Source organism: Drosophila elegans, unplaced genomic scaffold (genome assembly GCF_018152505.1).
Source record: "Drosophila elegans isolate 14027-0461.03 unplaced genomic scaffold, ASM1815250v1 contig_476, whole genome shotgun sequence".
Taxonomy (NCBI): domain Eukaryota; kingdom Metazoa; phylum Arthropoda; class Insecta; order Diptera; family Drosophilidae; genus Drosophila; species Drosophila elegans.
In genome coordinates, this window is record NW_024545863.1 from 3,192,407 (window position 1) to 3,217,461 (window position 25,055).

General features: G+C 45.7%; 7 protein-coding genes across 8 annotated transcripts in view; 3 read left to right on the top strand and 4 right to left on the bottom strand.

The window, feature by feature from the left end:
• LOC108148682 (probable multidrug resistance-associated protein lethal(2)03659) overlaps positions 1–4,344 on the bottom strand; it is a 6,317-nt gene extending 1,973 nt beyond the window's left edge. Inside the window, exons 1-4 of the mRNA XM_017275822.2 lie at positions 4,130–4,344; positions 3,546–3,776; positions 1,010–2,920; positions 47–513 (exon numbers count right to left, since the gene is read on the bottom strand). Coding sequence (XP_017131311.1) covers positions 47–513; positions 1,010–2,920; positions 3,546–3,776; positions 4,130–4,203 — 2,683 coding nt within the window. The 5' untranslated portion in view covers positions 4,204–4,344. The remainder of the gene's footprint in view (positions 1–46; positions 514–1,009; positions 2,921–3,545; positions 3,777–4,129) is intronic.
• Positions 4,345–5,082: 738 nt separating this feature from the next.
• LOC108148802 (ATP-binding cassette sub-family C member 4) lies at positions 5,083–12,117 on the bottom strand. Of its 2 annotated transcripts, XM_017276025.2 has the most exons (7): positions 11,891–12,117; positions 11,544–11,740; positions 9,724–9,954; positions 7,679–9,664; positions 7,062–7,615; positions 5,901–6,849; positions 5,083–5,835 (listed from the first exon to the last, which is right to left on the bottom strand). In XM_017276025.2, the coding sequence occupies exons 2-7, from the start codon at positions 11,621–11,623 to the stop codon at positions 5,511–5,513; spliced, it is 4,125 nt and encodes a 1,374-aa protein (XP_017131514.1). In that variant the 5' UTR covers positions 11,624–11,740; positions 11,891–12,117; the 3' UTR covers positions 5,083–5,510. The 2 variants fall into 2 exon arrangements, with proteins under 2 accessions (XP_017131514.1, XP_017131515.1); XM_017276026.2 differs by having other exon boundaries at positions 11,544–12,117.
• A 1,070-nt stretch (positions 12,118–13,187) lies between these two features.
• On the bottom strand, positions 13,188–17,076 carry LOC108148865 (26S proteasome non-ATPase regulatory subunit 1). Its single transcript, XM_017276165.2, has 4 exons — positions 16,958–17,076; positions 15,893–16,870; positions 14,523–15,830; positions 13,188–14,163 (listed from the first exon to the last, which is right to left on the bottom strand). The coding sequence occupies exons 2-4, from the start codon at positions 16,833–16,835 to the stop codon at positions 13,340–13,342; spliced, it is 3,075 nt and encodes a 1,024-aa protein (XP_017131654.1). The 5' UTR covers positions 16,836–16,870; positions 16,958–17,076; the 3' UTR covers positions 13,188–13,339.
• A 479-nt stretch (positions 17,077–17,555) lies between these two features.
• LOC108149028 (histone RNA hairpin-binding protein) lies at positions 17,556–18,933 on the top strand. Its single transcript, XM_017276377.2, has 2 exons — positions 17,556–17,997; positions 18,062–18,933. Exons 1-2 carry the CDS (start codon positions 17,593–17,595, stop codon positions 18,740–18,742), a joined length of 1,086 nt encoding a protein of 361 aa, XP_017131866.1. The 5' UTR covers positions 17,556–17,592; the 3' UTR covers positions 18,743–18,933.
• An 883-nt stretch (positions 18,934–19,816) lies between these two features.
• LOC108148868 (eukaryotic translation initiation factor 2D) lies at positions 19,817–21,741 on the top strand. The gene is made up of 2 exons (XM_017276168.2): positions 19,817–20,329; positions 20,387–21,741. The coding sequence occupies exons 1-2, from the start codon at positions 19,930–19,932 to the stop codon at positions 21,676–21,678; spliced, it is 1,692 nt and encodes a 563-aa protein (XP_017131657.1). The 5' UTR covers positions 19,817–19,929; the 3' UTR covers positions 21,679–21,741.
• On the bottom strand, positions 21,709–23,550 carry LOC108148869 (phosphoglycerate mutase 2). Its single transcript, XM_017276170.2, has 3 exons — positions 23,341–23,550; positions 22,290–22,787; positions 21,709–22,045 (listed from the first exon to the last, which is right to left on the bottom strand). The coding sequence occupies exons 1-3, from the start codon at positions 23,441–23,443 to the stop codon at positions 21,879–21,881; spliced, it is 768 nt and encodes a 255-aa protein (XP_017131659.1). The 5' UTR covers positions 23,444–23,550; the 3' UTR covers positions 21,709–21,878.
• A 351-nt stretch (positions 23,551–23,901) lies between these two features.
• LOC108148505 lies at positions 23,902–25,041 on the top strand. The gene is made up of 2 exons (XM_017275542.2): positions 23,902–24,105; positions 24,176–25,041. Exons 1-2 carry the CDS (start codon positions 24,002–24,004, stop codon positions 24,855–24,857), a joined length of 786 nt encoding a protein of 261 aa, XP_017131031.1. The 5' UTR covers positions 23,902–24,001; the 3' UTR covers positions 24,858–25,041.
• Positions 25,042–25,055: the final 14 nt, after the last annotated feature.

Genomic DNA, 25,055 nt, shown 5'->3' on the forward strand with positions numbered 1-25,055 from the left:
ATGGAATTAACACTTTGTACGAGTACTAAATAAACAAGCTACTCACATATGGTTTCGATGCGCTTGAGGCTCCGACTGGCTCCTATATAAAGACACCGACATCCGTACAGTAAGGCCACCACCACGATGGCCGGCAGAAGCAGCCAGGTGTTGGCCGTACTGACCACCGCCAACACAGCCAAGGCATTCACAACAAACTCAATGGAGTCCATCAGCGCCTGGGGCAGATTCACATCTATGGCCAGGATATCGCTGGAAAAACGATTCAAAATCCGACCAGAGGTGGCCAGGGTAAAGAAGTGCATGAAGGCTCGGATAACCCCTTGGAAAAGTTGGTTATGGATGCGCAGCGATATCCGTAGAGTCATCATAAAGAAGCCAAAAGTGCGGAGCACATAGAAGATGAGGGTGCACAGGATGAGGAATGTGTAGAGGATCATCATACGCAAGCGTGTTCTGTGATACTCCGGAATGGGTTCGTGTTGGTTGGGTTCCGTCTCCTCCCAAGTTGCCCTGAATAAAAATAAATAAAAAAAGATATGAATAAGATTTTATGACATTTTAATAACTAAAGAGTCAAGTGTGAAATTAAAAATTCAATTATTTTTTCACCTTATCAAATAACACTTAACAACGAAATCAGTTTGTACTATGTTGTACGCCCATGACTTTCTATTTTGACCTTCTGATACTGGAACACCCATAAAACATGTGGCGTCGAGATAGCAAATCTGATCCATCTGTCCGGAAATGCGGGCAATATTTATTGCAATCAACAACTGGAACATGTTTTTATCAATAGGTTGTGTTCATAAACATGTCGCAATCTATAAATCAAACTGACTCATCTTAGTTCGAGGCTAGTCACTTAAAGCCAAAAATAACTGAAATGACTTTGGATTTTTTTGGTAATCTTGAGTATGAATTTAAAATTCTCCTGATATATTTTTTTGGCAATTTGTATTCTAAGTAATTATACTAACTAATTTATATGATAAGACTCACTCACCACTTGGAAAGAAAGATATCCATGGTGGCCTCCGAGGCACGGGCTACAACGAACATCAGCAGGATCAGGACCACAACCAGAGGATGGCCCAGAACTTTGAAGTACTCCTTGTAGGTATTCAGTTTGACGGATCCCCTCTGCTGTTGCTCCTTGAACTGCTGCTCGATCTGGTCCCGATCGAGGTGCTCCTCCTGGGACAGAGATTTCCGTGGCTCTGGTTCCTCGTAAACACTGTCCGTTCGCATGGCCCGCAACTTGGCCACCTCGACATCGTTGGCCACCGACATCCTGAATCTTATAAGCTTCTTTAGGTTATCGTAGTGTCCCTGGACAGAGATGCGTCCACCTTCCAGCAGGACCAAATGATCCACATGTTTGAGCAGCTGCACACGATGGGTGACCAGGATGCGGATTTTCTTGGACAGAAACTCGTTGAGACAGCGATCCAGTAGCATTTTGCTCACATGGGAGTCAACGGCGGATAGTGGATCGTCCAGGAGGTAAATATCCGCTTTCCGGTAGACAGCCCGGGCCAAGCTAACCCTGGCTTTTTGTCCGCCGCTCAGACTGGCACCACCCTCACCCACTCGAGTATTATCACCAGATGGCAGCTGTTCCACATCCATGTCCAGGTGACAAACACGCAGGACCTCCAGATAGCGCTGCTCATCGTAGGGTTCCGTAAAGAGGATGTTCTCGCGCAGGGTACCCCGGAGTAGCCAGGGTTCCTGGGGGGCGTAGCTCAGCACTCCATTGAGGTCCACACTGCCACCAATGATGTCCAGTTCGCCCAGGATCACCTGAAGGAGCGTGCTCTTGCCAGCACCCACTGTTCCCACGATGCCCACGAACTGCTGGTCCGTGGCCTGGAAACTCACATCCTCGATGTGGCGATGACGCTTCTCCTGCTTGGCCTGATCCCAACTGGCGGTCAGCTTGTGGACCGTAATACTCTTGACCTCGGCCTTGGGCCTGTGAGTGCGTCCAAAGAAATTGCCATGTTCTGGATTGTCCTCCGCCTCCTTGAAGTTGTGCACTCCACCGTCGGCAGGATTCTCGTGCTGGAAGAGGAACTCCTTCACGCGATTGGCCACCACGAAGGTCTCCACCCACATGTTGATGGCCAGGGGCCAGGAGTGCAACAGAGAATCGTTCAGGTGATCATAGTAGCTGGCAACAATAAACACCTTCTGCGAGGTGACAATGTCGCCAGTGAAGACATAGGTCACCAGGGAGAGGAACAGGGAGAGCTTGGAGATCATGCCCGTGCACTGCAATCCCGCGTAGATGTAGGTGGAACCCTTTATGGAGTCCATCTCCTCCTTTCTCACCCTGCCAATCAGCTTGGCAAAGGACTTCTCCCAGGCATACATCTTGATTAGCTGCATGGCGGCGATGATCTCGTTCATCAGCTTCACTCTTTCGTCTCCCACATCCGCAGAGCTCCTTTTGTATCGGGCTATGGCCCGTGCCGCCCAAGCTTGGAGCGGTATAAAGGCCAAGATGCTGCCCAAACCCACAAGCGCCGGCCAGCCAATCAGTTGGTATATGATGTAGACAAAGACCGCTCCCTCCAGCGGTCCGCGCCACAGCTCGTGGAAACAGTAGAAGGACTCGTTGAAGGTGGGCAGATCGGTGGCCATCAGGGATATGGCATAGCCACTCACTCCACTGTTGTCCGCCGCCACCGAGACACGCAGGAACTTGCGGTAGACCAGGCCGGCACAGGCCAGCCGGACGCGGGAGCCCACTCGGAACAGGTACTTCATGAACGGATGGAAGGAGAGTCCCGAGATCAGGGAGCAGAGAACCACTCCCATGGCGTACAGGTAAGCCGAGTGTTTCGTGATATTTTCAGTGCTCTCCGAGAAGAAGGACACCAAGCCGCCCAGCATCAAAGGCTGCGTTGTGCTGTTGGACGATTAAAAATGTTAGGGATTAGCTAAATAACTAAATATAATTTATATTACTAGTTTATTTAGCTAAAAAGTTGGAATTTGTCTAAGGTATTTATGTGTCGTCATTTTTTTTTTTCACTGGTTACTTACAGTTCTTGGTAAACATATAAAAAATCAATGTTTAATATTACGAATTACCAAAACTTTGAAATACTATATATACTTTTGGATACTAAACAAATTAAGGGTAAACCAAAGAATTTCTTTACAAAAAGTAAACAACACAAGGGTTTGATTTTTGTGAAAGTATTTATTTAAAAATGTAATTCAAACATGGCGGGGATAAATGTATAGTATATCAAATTACCAAAACTTTAAAACAATAAGCCACCGGGGTAATTTATTATAAATTAGCAAAGGGTTTGCGAACATAAGTTTAAACTAACAAAAAAGTTGAATTTAGTTTTAAGTATTTATCCGTCGGCACTTTCTTGTTTGTTGTTTACCTCAAATTCAATTTAACAACGCGGGGATCAATGTTTAGTATTACGAATCACGAGTTTTCCTAACGTAAAATGTGTTCTCATTACAAACAACATATCTTTAGAAATTAATTTTTTCTGCCATAAAGCACTTACTGCACTGCTATAGCCATGATGGAGTAGACTATGCTCGCGGGCACAAAACTCCAGCCGTAGGCTTTGAATATCATGCGCAGGACGTTGGGCTTGGGACGCTTCAGCTCCTGCTCCCAGTGGCCGAGCAGGAAGGCGGACACCTGGGTGCTCTCGAGACTGGGCTCGGGGGCGTAGAGATCCGCCGGATCCAGACTCCGGCGCATTCCCTTGACGAGAATCTCGCGCGTCCAGCTGGAAGGATAGAGATAGCCCAGGGGCAGATGTTCGGGTTATTGACGGACATGACAGGTGTCGCCGGGCTGTCGCGGATTCATTTATCGCGCTTTAAAGGAATCAAACGAATGGAAACTCGCGGCGTAAGTTCCGAGTGACGGCCAAGGTGCTGTGGCCATAAATCTGAGGGTGGGCAGTCCGTCAGCTGGACAGCTCTATCTTATCAGCAGGACTTCAAGAGGGGTCAGCTCGCGAAATCAGTTTGCTTGAATCGAACGGAGCACTTCACACGAGTTTGTAATTTAAGAAATATTACGTATACGCTTTGAATATTACGTATACGCAGGGATGGCACACGTTTTTTCACTCACATAAAGAACCATTTTGAAAGAAAGTTGGCCTTTGTCACCGGATTCGGCTTGCGCTGCTCATGGACCGCACTCATTATTTTAAACACTTTAACAACATAAATATGTAGTTGGAGTTAGCAATATCGCGAATAAATATCACATATATGTTAGATCCTTGACACGATTCAAGGAACTCGCGTGCGATTCTTGCGCCGATCCACTCGCCACTGACTGCTAGCCACCTGGGCATTTCAATTTTAACTAACCACTAGCCACAGCGCCGTGGTCGGGAATCATCGCTATAAATCAATGATCCGCCCTATCGGCCAGCGGCAGCCCAGTTTTATCTTAATGCCCGCTGACAGCCACCCATCAGCCGACATCGGAGCAGACGCTGCAGCAACTCCGGGCCACGATATTTCGGCTTTTCTGTGGGTGCTGGGTTTCGCTGTTGTTTGCGAGAGTTTCGACCCCCGGACGGGGCATCCCGGCTGGCAGTGGACCGCACTGGACACCTCTCCGGGCCCTCAGTATCTTATCGGAATCACAGCTACCGTGTTGACTTACTTTGATTACACTTTTCAGCAATTGACAATTTTAATTGGAACTCCGAAAGGTTCATCCTTATCGATCCACACATGATTCACACGGATCTTGACAGTCATGGCCAAGATACTAAGAAGGCATTAAAAACTAAAATTGTTTCTTTCTTTTCAATAATAAGTTGGTTTAAGCAACTACTTATAAATGTAAATTATATCATATGAATCGTGTAATTGTCAATAATATTTGGAAATAAAAACATGCTCATAATATTCTTTTTCATTTAGATTTAAAATTAAGATTTCATTTTGAAATGGTTTCTTAATTTAATTATTTAGTTATTTAATTAGTCATTAAAGGGTTAATGCAACGATTATCACTTGTTGGAGATCAAAGGCAATTACCGCCAAATTAAAAATAAATCACTTGCTTTTTTTTCATTTGTAAGTAATAATTCTCAGGCACTTTATTGAGATTGTACGTATCTATAAGTACGATGTTGTAATCCTACACTAGCTACATATTTTAAAAAAGTACCTAAACAAACTATTTGTCTTCGTTTGATTGAACTTGCTCTGATTTGTGCACTGCGTTTGCGAATTGCTTTCGATTGGTTGGCCAATTGAACACATGACGTACAAAATATACATAGGTGATACGAACAGTACTCGGTACACTATGGAACATATACATACATAAATTCGTGGCGGTAAACAAGCTTACAAAAATTTCGTAAGTACAAGGCAATAGGTTATTCGTTTGCTCTAAGTACAACTTTGCTATGTACATAATACTTTCAGTTCTTATGATCTAACCCTTAAGCAAGTTTAGAAGTAGGTGAGTTGTTGTGCCATCTCTATCACTGGGCCCTTTCCTCCATGGCTAATGTGATGTTCAGATCCTCGGCGGCCGTATCATCACCCAGAACCTGTTTGCTGTAGCTCTGCTCCGCCGCCTGCTGCAGGGCAAATGAGGTGGCCGCTCCCGTGTTGTCCACCAGTTGGCGCAGGTACCCGCCGGATCGCTGCAGCAGCTCGTAAGGATGTCCCAGCTCGCGAACCTCGCCGGCATCCATGACCAGCACCCGGTCACTGTCCATTACGGTGTGCAAACGATGGGCTATTGTCAAAACAGTGCAGTGTGCGAATTTTGTGCGGATGGTCTGCTGTATAAGCTTGTCGGTTCTGAAATACATTATAAAATTCTGTGTTAATATGTGAAGTTAACAGTGGGTAATTATCGAACTTACTCTGGATCCACGTTGGCGGTGGCCTCGTCCATGATCAGTATCTTATTGTGCCTCAGAATGGCCCTCGCCAGGCAAACGAGCTGCCTTTGGCCCACACTAAAGTTGGACCCACCATCGTACATGCGACAATTGAGTCCGCCAATTAAAGTTGACACATAGGAGCGGAGCTCCACATCGCCCAGAGCCTTCCACATCTCTTCATCCGTACGCTCGTCCATGGGATCCAGATTGTAACGCAAAGTACCAGAAAACAGAACCGGATCCTGAGGTATAATGGAAATCTGACTGCGCAGATCGTGCAACCCAATATGCTCAATATCCACATCATCGATGCGGATCATGCCCTCGTTGCAGGCCAGTCTGAAGATGGACTGAATAATGGACGATTTACCGGCGCCTGTGCGGCCCACAATGCCAATCTTCTCGCGCGACTCGATGGTGAAGTTCAGATCCCTTAGCACAGGTGCTTCTTTGGGCGAGTAGCGCAGCTTAAAATTGATGAACTCGATGCGTCCCTTGCTGGGCCACTCGGTCTTCGGCTTGAACTTCTCCGGCGTCTCCAGCGGAGCCTCTGACGGCTGCTCCGTGTACTCCAGCACTCGTTCCACACTGGTCATTTGATTCTCCAACTCCGCAGTCTGCCTCATGCCCCACTGACACATGCCCGTCATCGTGGTCGAGTGTAGAATGGCCAATCCGACGTCGCCGCTGTCGAACTCATTCTTAAGAAGTAGGAAACTGAAGGTCACTGCCGTCATGTAGACGATGCACAGCACGTCCGACCAGAGGGCAAAGGCACGAGTGCAGGACAGAAAGAGGAACCAGGCGGAGGTGTTGGTGTTCTGGTACTCATGGAACTCCTGCTCCAGGGCGCTTTGGGCCTGCAAAGCGCGAATGGTGGTGAGACCCTGGAAGGTTTGGTTGGTCAGCGAGAAAACTGGACTACGAGCTGCAAAAAATATAGATATGTATATTCTTGAAACACGTTTCTACTTCTGACTAACATCTAGCTATAGTGATTTTGTAAACATGGCGATGGTTGGTAAATAATGAAATTGTGTTAAAGTTACGTTCAAAAAATCTCTATAAAAAACACAATACATGTGGGACTATTGTTTAAGACCCTTGAACTGATATTAGTCACTCATTATTTGTACTTACATATGGACTCCAATCGCTTGATGCTGCGACTGGTATTGACATAGAGATAACGTATCATGCCCAGAATCACACCGATGATAGCAGCGGGAACCAGGAGCCAATAGTTTGCAATGGCCACGATAATCACTACGCCAGAGACATCGATGATGAAGGCCAGGCAATCCAGCAGCGTGTGCGGCAAATCCGTGTCCACTGTGCGTATATCCTTGGAGAAGCGATTCAAAATACGGCCAGAGGAGTTCGTGTTGAAGAAGTACATGCTGGCCCGGGTGATTCCCCGGAAGAGTCGGTCGTGCAGGTGCAGCGAGATGCGCAGGCACATTTTAAAAAAGCCAAAAGTACGAATGAGGTAGACAATCAGCGTGGCGCCCAGTATGGTGGCATAGAAGAGGACGAGCTCCTGACGGATGCCTGCCTGAATGTCGCCAGCCATTAAAGGCTCGATAGAGGTGTCCGTGGCATTTAGAGGCAGCGTGTCATTGACGGGCATCGCATCATTATCCTTTAGCAGGGTGGTAGTGCTATTAGCTGATATTTGCTCTTCCCAAATAACCCTAATAAAAATATAATTAGTATTATTAGTATTCTACTATAATATGGATAAGAAAATATTTTACCATCTGGACAAGAAGTAATCCACTCCAGTGAGCATGACCCTGGCGCAGACGAACAAGGAGATAACAATGAAAAGCATGAAGGTGCTGTCCAAAGCCTTGATGTACGAGGCGTAGACGTGCATCTTGATGGCGCCCATCGACTGCTGCTCCTGGTTGAGCTCCTCCACCTGCTCGCCCGGCCGAAGGAGCTGGTTGTGCTGGTGGTCCATGCTCTTCTCGGAGTCACTGCGCGACAAAAAGCTGCTCACACTGTGGGTGTCGATGCCACTCTCGTCGTGCTGAGTCTGCTCGAGGAACTGGAACTGGCGAGAGCGCTGGAGGTCCTGGTAGCTGCCCTGGGCCATAATCTTTCCAGAGCCCATCAGCAGCAAGTGCTCCACATCGAACAGATATTGCACCTGATGTGTGACCAGAATTCGTATCTTATTGGACAGAAAGTCGCGTATGCAGCGGTCGAAGATGTGCTTGCCCACGTGGGTGTCCACAGCGGAAAGAGGGTCGTCGAGAAGGTATATATCCGCCTTGCGGTAGACAGCACGAGCTAAACTCACTCGGGCCTTCTGCCCACCACTGAGACTCACACCGCGCTCTCCAACCACTGTCAAATCGCCTCGAGGCAGCAGCTCCATATCTCGCTCCAAGCCACAGGCCTTCACCACCTTCTTGTACCGCCTCTCGTTGTAATCCTCCACAAAAACGATGTTATCGCGAATCGTTCCCTCGAAGACCCAGCTTTCTTGGGAGGCATATGAAATCTTGCCGTGAACCATGGCCTCGCCCTTGTCGATGCCCACTTCGCCCAGCAGGACATTTAGGAAGCTGGACTTGCCAGCACCCACAGGTCCAACGACAGCGGCCAGGGTATTATCCTGTATATCTGTGCTAAAGTCCTCGATGGCACAGTTCGCATGGCCATCACTGGCGTCCCACGAGGCAGATACATTTTTGAGCACCACACACTTTTTCGTTGCTTCTGGATCGTAATCTCTCAGACGATTGTGCTGCACGTGACCATTGGACAGCAGTGAGCCATTCAATTCCACGTTTTTCTGCTTGTCCTCCTTGGTGATTTTGCGTTTATTCTTGCCCGTTTGCTGATTAGCCTCCAGGTTTATGGGCACCTCGGCTCTGTCGCCGTCTAGCAGGAAATCCTTACAACGTTTGGCCGAAACCATAGCCTCGGCAATAAAGGTAATCGACATGGGCCAGAAAGTTACCATCGAATCGTTGAGCATGTTGAAATAGGACGACACGGTGTACACCTTTTGGGCAGTTAGGAGATCACCCAAGTAAACGTAGGAGCACAGGGCGAGGAACACCGATAGCGGCGATATCATGGAGGTGCAACCGAGGGCAGCATGAATGTAGGCAGTGCCCCGGATGGCCTTCACCTCCTTGAGGCGAACCTCGGCAATGACCCGGGCAAAGCTTTTCTCCCACGCATACATCTTAATCACCTGGATGCCCTGAATGATCTCGTTCATAAGCTTTACACGCATATCCGTTCGCTCTGCCGTCATTTGGCGATAGTAGGCTGCTTTCTTGGCCGCCCACGCTTGCAGTGGGATAAAGCTGAGCATGAAGGACACACCGATCACAGCAGATATTCCAATCTCCCGGTACATGAGGAAACCAATCAGTATCGACTCCATCGGACCCTTCCACGTGTCGTGGAGGAAACACAGCGCCACATCGAAACGACCGAGATCGTTGGACAGAATATTGATGGCTCTTCCTCGGAGGCCATCGTTGCTGCTGCTCTTGGAGACCTGCAGGCACTTGCGGTAGATGAGTCCCGAGAGGGCCAGCCGCAGCTTGGTGCCCACTTGGAAGATGTAGAAGATGAAGGGGTGGAATGTTATCACAGGTATCAGCATGCAAATCACAATGCCCATGGCGTACAGATAAGCTGTTTGCTCACTGATATCCGTCTGGTTGGTGGCGAAATAACCGACCAAGCCACCCAGAAAAAGTGGCATTAGAGATCTGAAAGGGAAGTTAATAGGATTAGCTAAGCCGTTGCACCCAAAAAAGGTTCTACCTACTTGCAAATTGTTTCGCTTATGGAGAAGGCCAGACCCATGGGCAGGAAAATCTTGCCGTACGCCCGAAGAATCATCCTCACCACGCTGGGATCACTCCGCTTGAGCTCATCGTCCCATAGCTCTGCGAACTTATTCGTAACCCGTTCACTATCTAGAGTCTTTCTGTGCTGATACAGCTCTTCGTCCGTTAGCGGACCCTGAAGTCCTCGCTTGAACAGATCCCGCATCCACCTAAAGAAAAAATAGGGATTACATTAAAGCAGAGTTGGAATAAGATTCAAACCCAAGGTAATCAAACCTTAAAACTTTAAGCCAAAAGGGATATCTACAACTTTTCAACTGGTTACCTCTCTTGACTCAAAAAAATCCAATTAACTTATATTTGTGAGTGCCTGCTAATCATAAGCAATTTCGGTGAATTTAATTATTTCTACGAGTGCCCATATAAAATAAATGTTGTTTTTCTAATTTGCAATACAATTAGAGCTCCTTTATACGTAATGGTTTACGATGCCACTATAATAGTTTTACTGAAGACCTTTAAATGTGCTGATAGTGAGGGTTAGATTTTGTATGTTTTCCTACTTTTTATTGGTATTTAATTAAGCAAAGTCTATGTTATGATGACTTCAATTAAGATATCGTGGGCATTGTTTGTTGATATAAGAAACTCCTCTTCTGAAACATAGACAAACAAGAATCGCAAATAAAGAAATATTACTGCGAATTTCAACATCTGCAAAACCTCCCAGACGTTGTTTGATTAAACAATTGTAGTTGGCTGTTCACTTGCATATACAGTAAATACTGGTTAAAATAAAAAATAAATAAATACTGGTTAAATGGCGTATACATTTGAAAGTTAAATTATGTTCTAAATGCTAGAAAGGCACGGCAGGATTTTGTATACATTCTTTTATTCTTTTTCCATATCGACAAATTAAATCTTAAATTTTACAAATCATAAAAGTTGCTAAATAGTTAATCAAAATAGAGTTAATTGATTGGTGATAATCGCATGAACAATTAAACGATTTTTCTATTTGAATAAACTTAACACTGATTTAAACTGCTGGCAAGCCGAGAGTAAAGGGGATGTCGTAAAAATTATAAAATCCGAATCAAATATCTTGCGACAATACTTGATCATTGAACATTGAAGAAACGCTAAACGGGTATACACAGTTCGTATAATTCCATAGAAATTCCTCCTTTAAAGTGCCTACTGTAAATTCGGAAGAAATCTAGCAACAGAACTCAGCGATCTTAAATTAAAATCGGGCTCATGTGAGAGAGCCGCCTGTAAATTACAATTCAGATTTATTGTTTTCATAACTGCCTGCCGATGGGAGGCATACGAATCTTTGTGACATTGTTGAAAATATGGATTCAAGATTTTGCGCTATCAGCTCAACTTTGACTATGAACGCTTTGTTTATTAGAGGGAATCGTAATAATTGCGGGAGCCAGACCCATCTGGTTTCAATTGGCAAGCATTCATTATGTACGTCAGATAAAGATGTAACCTTGTGTCCAACAATGACATTTAATAAAACTTTGCCATCCAATTTAATGAAAGTTCATTCTATTTTTCATTAAATTGGACCGTGCCTTATCGTGTCCACCGAACTTATCGCCCCAAACAAGCTAATATAACTAAACTAATTATACGATAGGTGTGTGTCTGATAAAACATGATACTACAATATGGTCAGAACACGTGCTATTTGGAACGCACAAACTTATAATTTACCGTAAAAACTGACTAATGTCTGGCTATTCGAATTCCTATAATTCTTCTTTTATCGGGTTTAACTTACCAGAAGCTCCATTGTGAGAAGAAGTTGGCTTTGGTGTAGGGATTCTTTGGACGCACAACCTTCCTTCTGGTGCGGTTCATAACTTTGGGATTGGTTTCGGGGGTTTCTGGGGCCCGGGGTTTACCGTTACAACAGTGATTCTCTCGCACGCGGGCGAGGGGCGTTCGTTTTCTCCTTCCTCCGCTCCTCTCTTTTCTCTGCCAAAATGGTAGTGAAAATCAATAATGCATAGCCGGTAACAATAAATCGGTCGGTCGATTTAGTTTTATACAACGAATACAAGTATGTATGTATATGTTGCCTAGGTCGAGGTCAGCAGTGATTTATCCACCGTTATCCACATTTACCGTTGGTTTGCGCCAGAAGCCGTAACAAAGAACTGGCAACTGCGTCGGAGATGAGTTGTAATTTGCTCGGATTTTTGGTTAAAGTATTTGGTAAGTGTGTTATATGCTAATTAACAGTCGTCTGGCACTATATTCACAATTTTGTCAACACTAGGGGCTATGGGAATTTACACTAATATTACGCGGATAGAGCACCCGCACGGAATAACAAAAAAAACCTACTGAGCTGGGAGAGAGAAGTTGCTCAGTATTTATACTCGAGAGAAGTCAAACGTTGCCACCCAGTCGCATTTTTATACTGCGTATTTATTTGGTGTAGGGTATACCATACTTCTTAAGATGTTTGTAACAGGAATATTTGCTCGTTAAATATATACATTCTTAAGTCGAGTCGATCAAAGCATTTTGGCTTAAGCTTAAGGATCTCAGATTCGACAAAGTTCTAAAATATAAAAAGATAGCTGATAGTAAGTTCATAAACCTACATATTTAAAACGATAAATGTTTTAAATCAGACTATCTTAAAAAAAACAGCTCCATATTAAAGCAACCCAGTTATGAGGCCAACCCACAATCGATTTCATTCAGTTGTGGAATACAATTTTTACTGGGTATCCCAAAGTCGGAGCCAGAGGGTAAAACGGTCATTTTTGTTATTGTCTGCACAGGCGAATAACTTTAATGTTAAATTACTGTTTGTTTTAAAAATCCTCCGGTAACAATATAGTTATAAGAAAGCAGCCACAAAAAATATATGCATGTATGATATTTTACTTGTTGAATGAGTATTTTCAAGCATCGAGCTCCATGGCAACAACAAGGGCGTGACAAAAGGGGACTATAAGTATTTTTTAAGTCTTAATTTTTGGTTAAAATACAATTTTACAGAAAAATATTTGAAATATTTGTAAATTTCATGCTAATGTTATGACTTTAGCTACCGAATTCGTTCAACTATAAAACTCTAAAGCCTTTTTAAATCAAAAAAAAATAAATTTTTTACTTTGGGGCCCAAAAGCTCCCCTTTCCCCATTACTACGCCCTTGCCAAAAGAGCGAAACTACAAATTGAAAGAAACTCTGAGAACAAAACATAATACTAATTTGAGAACGAGCAATTGCCTTGCGTTGTGAAATCGCTTAATTATTTATGTTTGGGAGGAAGTGCTTTCAACGGGTGACGAAACAATCTTACTGATCGAAAGCTTTTGAAAGATTACACTGAGATTGGCGCCTGCCGCAGAAGCTTCACAGGTAAACATACAGATTGGGAGATACATAAAGCAAAGTACACAAAATTTACATCTTGTACGATGAACATTTTTATTGTGTTATAATTAGGGATTAGCATTTCGTGTTTTTTTTTTTGCTGATTAGTACCTCTCGTAAAAAGTATGCAAGGTTGAAAATCGAACAGGTTTACTTAGATAATGACAAACAGCATGCCCATTTAGTCCTCGATGTACTCGAAGGGCTCTGGTGGCTCCGGCTCCTTTTCCTCGTCGTTCATGGGCCCAAAGGCAGCGACTGGTTCCACAAGCTCCTGGTCCTCCGCTTTGCCATTGTGCTGGAACACAATGATTCCGCCGATGGTGACATCCTTCAGGGGCTCATACGATTGGCCATCGATAACGCTAAGGACTTTCAGTTGCTGGCGGAGCACGCGGGCGGGATTCTGCAGGATTTCGGATGTGGGCTCTGGCTCCTTCTTCTCCTTCTTTTCCTTTTCTTTTTCCTTCTCCTTTTCCTTATCCTTGTCGCTGCTTGTGCCAGCTACTTCCTTGTCTTTGTCCTCCTCCTTCTTCTTTTCCTTCTCCTCCTTCTTTTTGGGCTTCTCCTCCGTCGCTGGTTTCTCCTCGGTCTTGGCTTCCTCCTCCTTCTTGACCGCAGCGCCCTCCTTGCTGTCCTCGTCCACATCCATCTTCTCGTCCTCCTTCTTGTCCGCATTTTCGCGTCTCTTCTGCCGGGCGGCAATGGATAAGACTGCGGTGGCCACCTTCTCCCGCTCCTCGCTCTTCTTCTCCTCCAAAGGAGCAGGATAGGCATACAGCGAGGGCTTGGCCGCCGACTTGTACTCCATCTTGGGCATCTTCAGGTCGGAGTTCAGGCCAATTACGCAGGTGGGCGTGAAGGCCAGCGACAGTGTGTGGGCCAGGGGGAACCAGTACCAGTACTGGGTAAAGGCCAACATGCCCACCACCGCCTGCAGGTTTGTGTGTCCAGTGCGAGATTGCAGGGATAGAGTGGCATTCCGACCACCAGCATCAATAATTCCTAAAAAAAATTTGGCGTTAGATTTAATGGTTATTTATATAAGGGCAATATTCTTATTGATTCGACTTTTTGTTAAAAATACTAATCACAGGAATTGTTAGGGATAATTCTCAATAATATTGTGTAGACATAGTAAAAAATCTTATATTATCATTAATTTAAGCGGGAATACGTCACACCTCTAAAACAATACAATATTCGCAAAGTTTTGCGCAAAAGGGCTGTATTCTTTACTTAAGGCTTACATGGATTTAAAAGTAATGATTAGGTTATGAAAGTAATGACGCAGTGTCTAACTGAATTATTTTTATATGTGGGGTTTAAAGAAGATTTAGGGAAAAAATTTGTTTTGTGCTTACCCTGAGCCAGAATAGCGCCATACTTGGCCATCACATCTTCGTGCTTGTTGCTAATGACCTCGGCATACAGCTGGCGGAAGAATGTCGACTTGGGACAGCTCTGGTCGGTGTGCTGAATCAAGATCATGGCCGAGGCGATCAGAGCTCCCTGGCGCACAAAGTTGACCGGATCGAACTTCACCATTGGTTCCAGCAGGGCGATGGCCTCGCGCAATCCTGTGCCGGCACAGGCGATACCAAGCGCCATCGCGGCTCCGTAACGAACGTGCGGGTTGTAGGACTCGGCAAGCAGACTCACCACCGAGGGACACTGCTCCGGCGTGCGGAACAGGATGAAACCGATGGCGGTGACGGCAGCGCGACGTACATCATCATTCACGTCGGAAACGGCCACGTGGAGCAGCTTGCGGATAGCCTTGTTGCTACCAGTTCCATTGTAGGCCATGGCGATGGTATACATTCCCGATCGACGCAAGACGGGGTCCTTATCGGTGGACAGACTGGTCACCAAGGGGTCAGCCTCCTCCAACCGCGAGAACATTGTGAGAGAGATGCCGACGGCCAGGCCGCGAAGGATCTTCTCGTGCTGCGTCTCCTGCGCATACGACACCATGTCCTCGATGGCCTGAGCGTTCTTGGAGCCCAGCATAACCATGCCCATGGCGATTCCCGCCGCCTCTCCGGTAACCGCGTCGTCCTGGTACAGATTGAACTTCAGCTGCTCGTACAGGTCCTGCCGATGGGTGCCCATGCCAGCGAGACCCAATCCCAGACAGCCACCATGACGCACATTCTCGTTCTGGGCATCCTTCAGCTGTTGCAGCAGGTAGTCTATTATGTTGGCTCCATGATTTGCGTGGATCAAGCCCAACGCGTACAGGGCACCACCCTCTGAGTAACCAGAACTCGGACCAGCCTCCTTCGGCAGGTAACTCTGCATAAGCGCCAGTGAGTCCTTCTCATGGCCTCGATGGATGACGCCAAGTGAGGCGGTTGCCGTCAGCTTGGCCCAATTCGTTGCCCTGGCCAGCCAGTCGAGGTTGTCGCGCAGGAACTGGTCGGAGGTGGTGCCGCTGTGCATGAAGGCGTTGGCAATGACAGTGGCTGTGTGGCAGATCGACACTCGGACCGCTTCCTTTGTGCCTCGCAAAACCTGCAAGTCAGCGTGGTTGCTGCGGATGAGGAACTGAAGTTGCAGATCGATGGAAACCTCGCCGGAGAGGATCGATATAAGCTTTTCAATGTTCTTCTGATGCAGTTTTTCAACTTCGTTTAGCGAATCGATTGTTCGCTCTACTTTAGTATCAGCTAGAGGATTATTACTTGATTAAAACGTTTTTTCAAAGATTGGGTTACAAAATGCAGCTTACCTTGCTTTTCCTCTGTAATATCCTCGTCCGATTTGGATTTGTCCCCCTCCGACTTGGCCCCATCCTCGGAACTTGTGCCCTGGGGCTTAAATGTGCTTGGCAGGGCGGTCGGAATGGGAGCGGTGTTTTTCAGGGCCTGCAGCACATTGCCCAGGAACTCCTGCGTGGCCGACTCGTACAAATCAAAAGCAATCTGATAGGCCATCAGATTGTTTGTCTCCACCGAGGAGCGTGTGAGGGTGTCAAGCATCTCGGCCACGGCGAACGGATCCTCGAGGAAGATCAGGCACTGGCACATGTTGACGTAGTCGGGCACACCCAGATCCCGATACAAACCCACCAGGCAGCGCAGCACCTGGTTGCGGAATCCGCGGTTCTGAATCAGCGACATGGTCACGTTGTAAGCGTAGGCCAGCATGCCACGCACATCGTCCGACTTCATAATGGCCGCCTCGAAGATGTCCATTCGTCGGGTCTCCAGGGCAATGCCCAAGGCCTGGCGGAACTGGTTGTCGTCCAGACAGCGCTGGATCATCCTATTCACAATCCCCTCCAGCCGCTCGTCCACGGTGCTCGCTTCCTTGGGATTCTCGATGAACTCCACCCGTTGGGCAATGTAGAAATCGATGCACTTGGCAATAATGGTCTCCGTGTACTCGTTCCGGGCATTCACGTCAAAGAGATCGCCTGCGCCCAGAGCGTAGGTGAGGGCGTCCTCGAAGGATCCCAGGTGATAGAACACCTTGGAGGCCACCATGCCAGCCAGCTTGTTTTCGGGGAAGCTGCGATCCTCGTGCAGCATCTCGATCTTCTCGATGGACTCCGAGATCTCCGGCCAGAACTCGTCCACGATGTTATCCAGTTTCTTGAGGGCGAACACTTTGAGATCCGGCATCGGCTCATCGAGTAGGGAAATTATCCCCGCGGCGGACGTAAGACTCATTTTTCAGCTGCGTTGTTTCCAGTCAAAAGTATGTTCTACGAATTTGAAATTGACATATGTTTTACTCGGGTTGAAAATCTTTTTAAATGTAGCGAAAATAAAGAAATATTCTGCGTACTAACCACCAATTGCACCGTTTCAATTTTCAATTTTCTTTGTGGCCGAAAAAAAATGCTAAATCACTCGAATAAGCAGACAGTGTGACCTTGCTGGCGAAGCACTGAAATACCTTGTAGTAGTAGTGTTGAAAAGTGAGGGACCAACAGGTTAGGTACGTTACAGATAGCTAGATTCAAAACTTTTAACAGCTAAGTTTTAAATCTTTAACTTAATATTAAATAGGTTGTTTCTTTCTATTTTTTTTATTATTTAAATTAAAAACATTTTATTTAACTCTGGGATTACACTCATTATGCTACACAGAATATAATTACTCTGCAAAACTGAGATCTTGTGATCAGTCATGTTCCGAAACAATAAAGATTTTGATGCTGGCGGACTCTTTATTAAGGTTAACCATGGAAAGGATTTAAAGAGCATTATAAAGCGCTTATTAAGTATTAACTTCCTAAGGGTGGTATGTGACATTTTTAAAGTGGTATGATTAATTTAAATGAAAAAAGGCCATGAATAAAATGTCAATCTTCATTCCTGTCAATAAACTTGGCGAAAAACTGGAGCTACTACTGAACCATAATTATTTTTGAATATTAAAAATATTTGTATAGAAAACTTATAAATTATTCAAAAAGATCTAATGATAACAATAAACAAATTTCAAAACTTTCTAAGTGACCAAATCGCGTATTTAACATTGCTTGTAGTTGTGCTGCTAATTTACCCACTCTTCACCTGGGCACATTGCACAGATTCGCGAGCATCACAACAAAAAACGCGCGAAGGTTGTCGGGCAGAAAAGCCAAAACATCGCCGTGGTAACATCCTCGCCAGCAACGGAACGCATCCTCCGCACCACAGTAAACACTCGAAACACAAGCGCACAATTATGCTCTTCGAGGATCAACACATGTCCGTGGACAACACCCCGCAGAAGGGCTCCGGCAGCCTAAATTCCTCGGCATCTTCCATATCGATTGATGTGAAGCCCACGATGCAGAGCTGGGCCCAGGAGGTCCGGGCGGAGTTGGGGCAGAGCGATGAGGTATGTGGGGAATGGTCAGTGCTAAGAGTGTTAACCCTATTAAACGCATTACTCTTGTGTATAGGCCTCCAGTTCGCTTAATAGCAGTGCCGCCAGCTGCGCTTCTCTGGTCAAAAAGGAGCAGGAGGAAATTAAGCTGGAGCCCATTGATGACGAGACGGGTCGAGAGATGGCGTTTGAGTTTCTGGACAACGTCAACGAGGAGAAATTCGAGCGATTGGTGAAGGAGGAGAAGCTTAAGACGCCATACAAGCGTCGCCATTCGCATACACCGCCCAGCAACGAGAACAGTCGCTCCAACAGCCCAAACAGCAGCAACTCCTCGGCCAACGGGGACGCATCTGCCACCAGGAGTGGCAACAATCCCCGTTCCGTAAGGAACCACAACAAATCCACCAGCTTCCGTGGCCACAAGGAGGAGAAGCGGGTGCGCCACAACAGCTACACATCCTCCACCTCGTCCTCTTCCTCCTACACCGAAGCCGATCCCGCCGTCCTATCTCGTCGTCAGAAGCAAATCGATTATGGCAAGAACACGGCTGCCTACGAGCGTTACGTGGAAATGGTGCCAAAGACTGAGCGGGCCCGCGAGCATCCACGCACCCCGAATAAGTACGGAAAGTACAGCCGCCGGGCCTTCGATGGTCTCGTCAAGATCTGGCGCAAGAGCCTTCACTTCTACGACCCACCCACTCAGGCTAACGCCACCGCTAACGACAGCAATACCGACTCGGATTCGGATTAGAGTATTGTCACCGGGCCGGGCTACGTTTTTCAATTATCTAAATTAGGGGGTTTACTTTACCAACTTATTATCAGTCCAAGTACAAATTTGAGCTAACTATAACAATGAAGAAAACGCATTTCCAAGTTACAAGGCCATGCAGAGAATTGTTACCACAGATGTTTTGTTGAATAAAATGGCGTCTTACAAGATCCTTGGGTTTCCTACCTTTTGCTACCTGAGAAGGCTCTCTTCCATTTCGGAGAAGAAAAAACCGGCGAAAATTCCACAGCGCTTGTTGCGTGGCTCTATACATTTCCAAATATGGGTTGGGAAGAGGTAATCTAATTTCAGGGACACGTACTATTTTCAAAACTTTGTGGTTCCTTAAATAATGGTTTGATAATCGCACTGGATTCTAGTCAAACCTAGAAGGTTACATTTATACCTTTACAAAGTTAAAAATATGGCGAAAAATATATGTAGGTAAAGGTAAATATTAAAGAATATTTTTAAGGTAAGCAAATTACATATCTAAATTCAGTGTTGGCTTTACGAAAACTAGAAATGAGACCCCTAAAAATATGGCAAAATTCGATTTTGGTCAATATTTAAAGTCATTAAATTAACGAAGCTTAAAATATATAATGTATGAGTTTAGAAGTGAAGGTTTCAAGTCACTTTTCTGCAAATGCAAATAAATTTAAAATTATGGATCAATATTGAAATGAAGATTTTTACAAATTTAACCAAAAACAGCCTTAAAGATATGTCTTTCAAAGTCGGATATCTGGAAGAAATGTTATTTGCTTAGAATTGCTGGTTTCAAGTCATTTTTTTTGTAAAGATTACAAATTTACAAACCAACATTTAATAACAGATTTTAAGAGATTTAAACAACAAACTTTAAAAGTTATGCCTTTCTTGCATCTGATTTCTATGAGAGAAGTTATGGGCTAAAAGTGCTGATTTCAGGTGACTTTGTTATTTCTAGAAAAATGTTCACAATATTCACTACTATGAACTGCTATCATTGTTCCTAACGGAATCCCATCAATATTTGCACATAGCCAAAACTGGCTGGAAAATAGCCAAACAGGCACCTCCACTGTCCAGTTGTTTGTTTTCACTGTGGCATGTGCCAATCAAAAAAAATTGTTTTTTAATTTTCTATTTTCTTAAGCACACAAAACCGGAACGGCGGACCGATGTTTCTCAAACCGTACAGACCGAAGAGCAGTGCTGCCCTGAAGGGATCCGATAGCAAGAAGTTCCGGCAGCGCGTGGAGGCGGCGTTTCCCCATGTGTCCGTGGATCAGCTGGTGCCGGCGAAGGCGGCGGTGACCCAGGTGAAGATCCTCACCCACGGCGGCGTCCAGAGCATGGTCTATTGCGTGGACAAGCTGCCTTTGTTCTTCGAACTGGATGGAGGCCAGCTGGTGCCCACTCTGTACACCCTGTGGTCCGTTCCGGACATCCTGCCCTATTTCACCACCCACGAGGGCGTCCTGCCCAAGCTGACGAACGGTGCAGATCTCATGCTGCCGGGAGTGGTGCCCTTGGGCGTGGGATTGAACATGTACGGGCACTACAAGAAGGGGCAGTTGAGTAAGTATCTAGTTTGATTGCCTGCGAGCGAAATAAACAACCCATAATCTCTTTTAGTGGCTGTGAACCTTACGAACAACAAATCAGCGGTGGGTTTGGGACAGTTGGCTCGCTCCAGCCATGATTTGTACATGTGTGGCGGTCACGGCGTGGCCATCAAAATGCTCCACCTCTTCGGCGACAAGCTCTGGTCCCATGAACCCAGTCTGGTGCAGCAGATTCCGCTGGTCAAGACGAAAGCTTTGTCTGGCGAGGATTTTCCTGCTCTGGGATCTGAGACGGAAAGGAGGAAGGCAGCCAGTCCATCAGCTCCAGCTTCTGTAACCTTTGCTTCTGTGGCTCAAACAGAGGAACTGGAAACAGAAACGGCTGCTCTTACTTTAGAGAACCAGGAAAGCCCCGAATCCGAAGAAGAAGGTGGAGAGGAAGCCTCACCGGAACTGATTCTCAAGAACGCCTTCCTTGCCGCCTTGAAAAACAATGGAAAAAAGCTGCCTCTGCCACTCCTGACCAGCAATTTCTACAGGCTGTATGTGGTCACCGAAGCCCCAGAGCAAATTGACCTGAAGAAGACCCGCTACAAGAAGCTCTCCAACTTCCTGGCCGAGATGGTGGATCAGGGATTCATTGTGGTGCGGGAGGAGAGCAAGGGAGTGGATAAGATCATATCGGTGGATCTGGAGCACCCCGAAGTGGTGAACTTCATAACCGATGTCAAGGCAAACGAGGCGAATGGAGCGGCGTCCGAGACGCCTCTCTTCCACTCCGAGCTGAAGGAGATGTACATAGTGACCGATGTGACGGCGGCCTTTTTTACCAAGCTGAACTTTAAGCGCGGCGAGGGAATCCCGGCGGGTCAGATCAAGAAGATTGTGCGGGAGTATGTGAGCAAGCATGGCCTGCTGCATCCGCTGACCAAGCTAGTCCGACCGGACGAAACTCTGATCGAGCTGTATGGTAACAGGGAGGCCTCGCTGAGCGAGATGTGCTCCCTAATCACCAGCAAGATGGAGCACTCCTACCAGATGTGCAGCGGGAAGGACACGAGCGGCAAGCCCCTCATCCAGATGTCGCTCGCCACCCGCTCCGGTAACAAAAAGGTGACGCTGGTGAGCAACATCGAGGCGTACGGCATCATCCTGGCCGAGTTCATCAAGCTGTGCAAGCAGGGAGCCGCCGCCAGCACCAGTGTGGTCAAACTGCCCCACCAGAAGCACGAGCAGCTGCAGATCCAAGGCAACCAGGTGAGGTTCGTCCACACCCTGCTGACGGAGACCTACAAGGTGCCGCCCAAGTGCATCCTCGGTCTGGAACTGGCCAAGGACGGCAAGAAGAACAAGAAAAAATGAACCAGATAATAAACAAAGCAAAGCCTGTCCTCGAGTGTAATAATAAATTATTTAATAACTGTAGTGGGGATGAACCAATTACTGCTACGCGAACAACAACAACGAATGGGATTGGCTTATTTCTTGAACAGAAGCGTAATCAGAGTGTTCTGATTTGTGCCGGATTTGTGTGGGACTCTCATTTGAGCCAGCCTCTTTGTTTACTTGGCTTTGCCCTGGGCAGCCACAGCCTCGATGGCCTTCTTCACGGTCTCCTCGTCGCCGAGGAACTGCATGGACACCACCGGCTTGAAGTTCTCGTCCAGCTCATAGACGAACGGAATGCCAGTGGGCAGGTTCAGGGCCATGATGGCGTCCTCAGAGAGATCTGCAAAGAAAGAGAAATATTAAAACTGAAATATGGATCCATTTGCAATCTTATCTATTTAAATATATATAACATGCAAATTATTTTAAGACCATTATGAAAAAGAATTTAAAATGTTCCTCTATAAATTTCAAATCTATATAAAACTAGCTGCAATTAAATGTGTGCTATAACATTTGGTGACTAGCAAATCTATACCACTTTTTCTACAATTTCTTCAATATTCTTTATCCAGAGTACTCACTGTCTAAATGCTTGACGATGCCGCGGAGGCTGTTGCCGTGGGCGGCGATCAGGATGCGCTTGCCCTCCTTCATCTGGGGAATAATGACGTCGTTCCAGTACGGCAGTGTGCGCGCGATGGTCAGCTTGAGGGACTCGAAGTGGGGGAACTCCTCGGGCTTGGGTCCGTCGGCGTAGCGGGCATCCTTGACGATGTTGTCGTAGTAGGCATGGCCGGGCTCCATCGGTGGCGGTGGGGTGTCGAAGCTGCGACGCCAGATCTGAACCTGCTCCTCGCCGTACTTGGCGGCGGTCTCAGCCTTGTTCAGACCAGTTAGTCCACCGTAGTGGCGCTCGTTCAAGCGCCAGGTCTTCTGGATGGGGATCTCTTTGTGGCCACTGGCCTTCAGGATGTTAGCCAGAGTCACCTGGGCGCGGGTCAGCACCGAGGTGTGGGCCACATCGAACTCCAGACCGGCCTCTTTGACGGCCTTGCCGGCGGCTAGAGCCTCCTCCTGGCCTGTTGAAAAAATATATTGCATTAAGTATACGCCTGGTTGGATAATTACAGTCGGACTTCTATAATTCTTATTTATTTAAACAAGTTAAAAGCAAGTTTAAAATTTTGTTTTTAATTTTTGTGGATTATTATTGTTAGTTTTAGAAAATTATTGTTATCCTAAGATTTTACATTTTCAACAAATATTTATTAAATAACCACCTTCTTTTCGGTTTAAAGTAATCAATGACCTTTAAAATTATTTTCGTTGTGGTTTATAAGCTTACTTTGAACTAAAGAGAAATTTGCAATAAGGCAATTTTGAATTTTATTGATTTTCCAAAATGTATTATCTTTTAAATATTTTGTTGTTTCTTATTGCCTTAAAAATTGTTACTTGTATTATATGCCAAAACAATTTTTTTAAAGAGAATTTCAAAATTGTAATATTTTTGATAAGAACGTTTTCGATAAAGATGCTGAGATTTGTACGTTCTTCACATTGGAGCAACATTTTTCACCAAAGATAGTACAAATTACAGAAGTGGGACTGTAATTGATGTAATCAGCTCACCTTTCTCGCTGAGATTGGCGTCGTACCATCCACAGAACAGATTCTTCTGGTTCCACTCGGACTCGCCGTGGCGCACCATCACAATCTTGTACTTGCCGCCCATGTTAGTTGAATTAATTAGTTTGCGAAGAATTGTGTACTCTTTAGCCGACCGCCTTTAACTGCGATATGTGGGAAATTTTGCTGAAATTTGACCTACAAGGGATATGTCCAAGGTCGCAGCTGTCAATTCACGATATTGCCATTCCGGCGGAAAATAAAATACAGGCACACTACATGGTCTTATTAGAATCTACTTATAGCAAGTAGCTGGTCTTACTAGAATTCAACATTAGAAGGTTGGCGGGCTTTCGCTAAGTGCAGTAATACTTCTATTTAAGAAAATACAAAATAAAAAAAATGGTTGTAAAACGTCTTCTGTCATGGTGATTTTAAAAGAAATTGGTACATTAAATAATAAAACTTATCAGATTTGTTGTCTGATAGAATTGATTTTCGATAGGTTTGCAGCCTCCCACAATTGCAATAGGTTAGCATCCCCCGCAGCTGTTATCGCTCGCTTTTGCCATCACTAGTTGTGTGTTTTGAGTTTTGCTGTTCTGTTGCACGAAATCTTTTTTAAATTTCCCCTCCAAAATTCAGCTTCTTTGTCAATTAAACCATGTGCGACAAGGTCACCGCCCGCTGTAATTGGCCTCAAATCGGGGGTAACGAGTTGGGTCAGCTAGTGGCCACCTGTTTGTCCGACGAAGACGTATTTGTGAAGTGAGACAAAGGATTCCACGCCCTGAAACTCGTTTTTATCTAGTTATTTCACAATCTCTTTTGTATGCAGGCCCGATTTGGACGATGTTGTAAACGAAGAACGCGCTGTGCTGTTTGCAAATACGGAAAATCCCCCGCCGCCCTGTGAGCTCAGATTTCAGATCCCGACCCGCTTTAAAATCGCAACCCTCACCCTGGTTTGCAGTGCCCCTAAGGTGGAGCTTTTCATTGGGCCCTCCCAGGAGTACTGCGAAACCGTCTACGGGGTGTGCATCGAAGAGGAGGACGGCGAGGTTCCTGTGCGACCCTATCGCTACGACATGGAAATAGACCGTTCCGGCATAAATGATATTAATCTCAAGATGCTCACCTCGGCCACCGAAATCTGTGTTTACGGAGCCATGCTGCAGACAGCCCCGAATCCCAATGGCATAACCACCCAGCTGCCAAGACCAATGGATTTGGAAAGAATCCAGGAACTGCTGCAGAAGGGTGGAAGCAATCCATCCAAAAAGGAGGAGCAGGATGCGAAGTTCCAGCAGTTCATGTCCCTGATGAAGGGTTGTTCCCCGCCGACGACGGTTAAGCCCCAGGAAACTGCTCCTCCCACGGATGTTTCAATTCTCAAAGACCACATAGACATGAGATTCGAAAAGCTTACTCAATTAGTGGCCAAACGACTGGACAATTTTGAGGCGCAACAGACAGAAAAGCTTGACAAAATAATTGCTCTGCTTGAAAAACAGAAATAATATTTCGAAAAATGTTCTCACTTAAATTTAAAATGTATCCATTCATCATTGTAATTTGTAATTGTTCCAAAAGACTGCTGGTGCGACTGTTTCGAATGTGATTATACGAAATTTGTTCTTTAAGTTTGGTTTTCGAATGTTTTGTAAATTTAATAAAATACGTTGTTTTTAAATCTAAAAGAAATTGTATACTTCGTT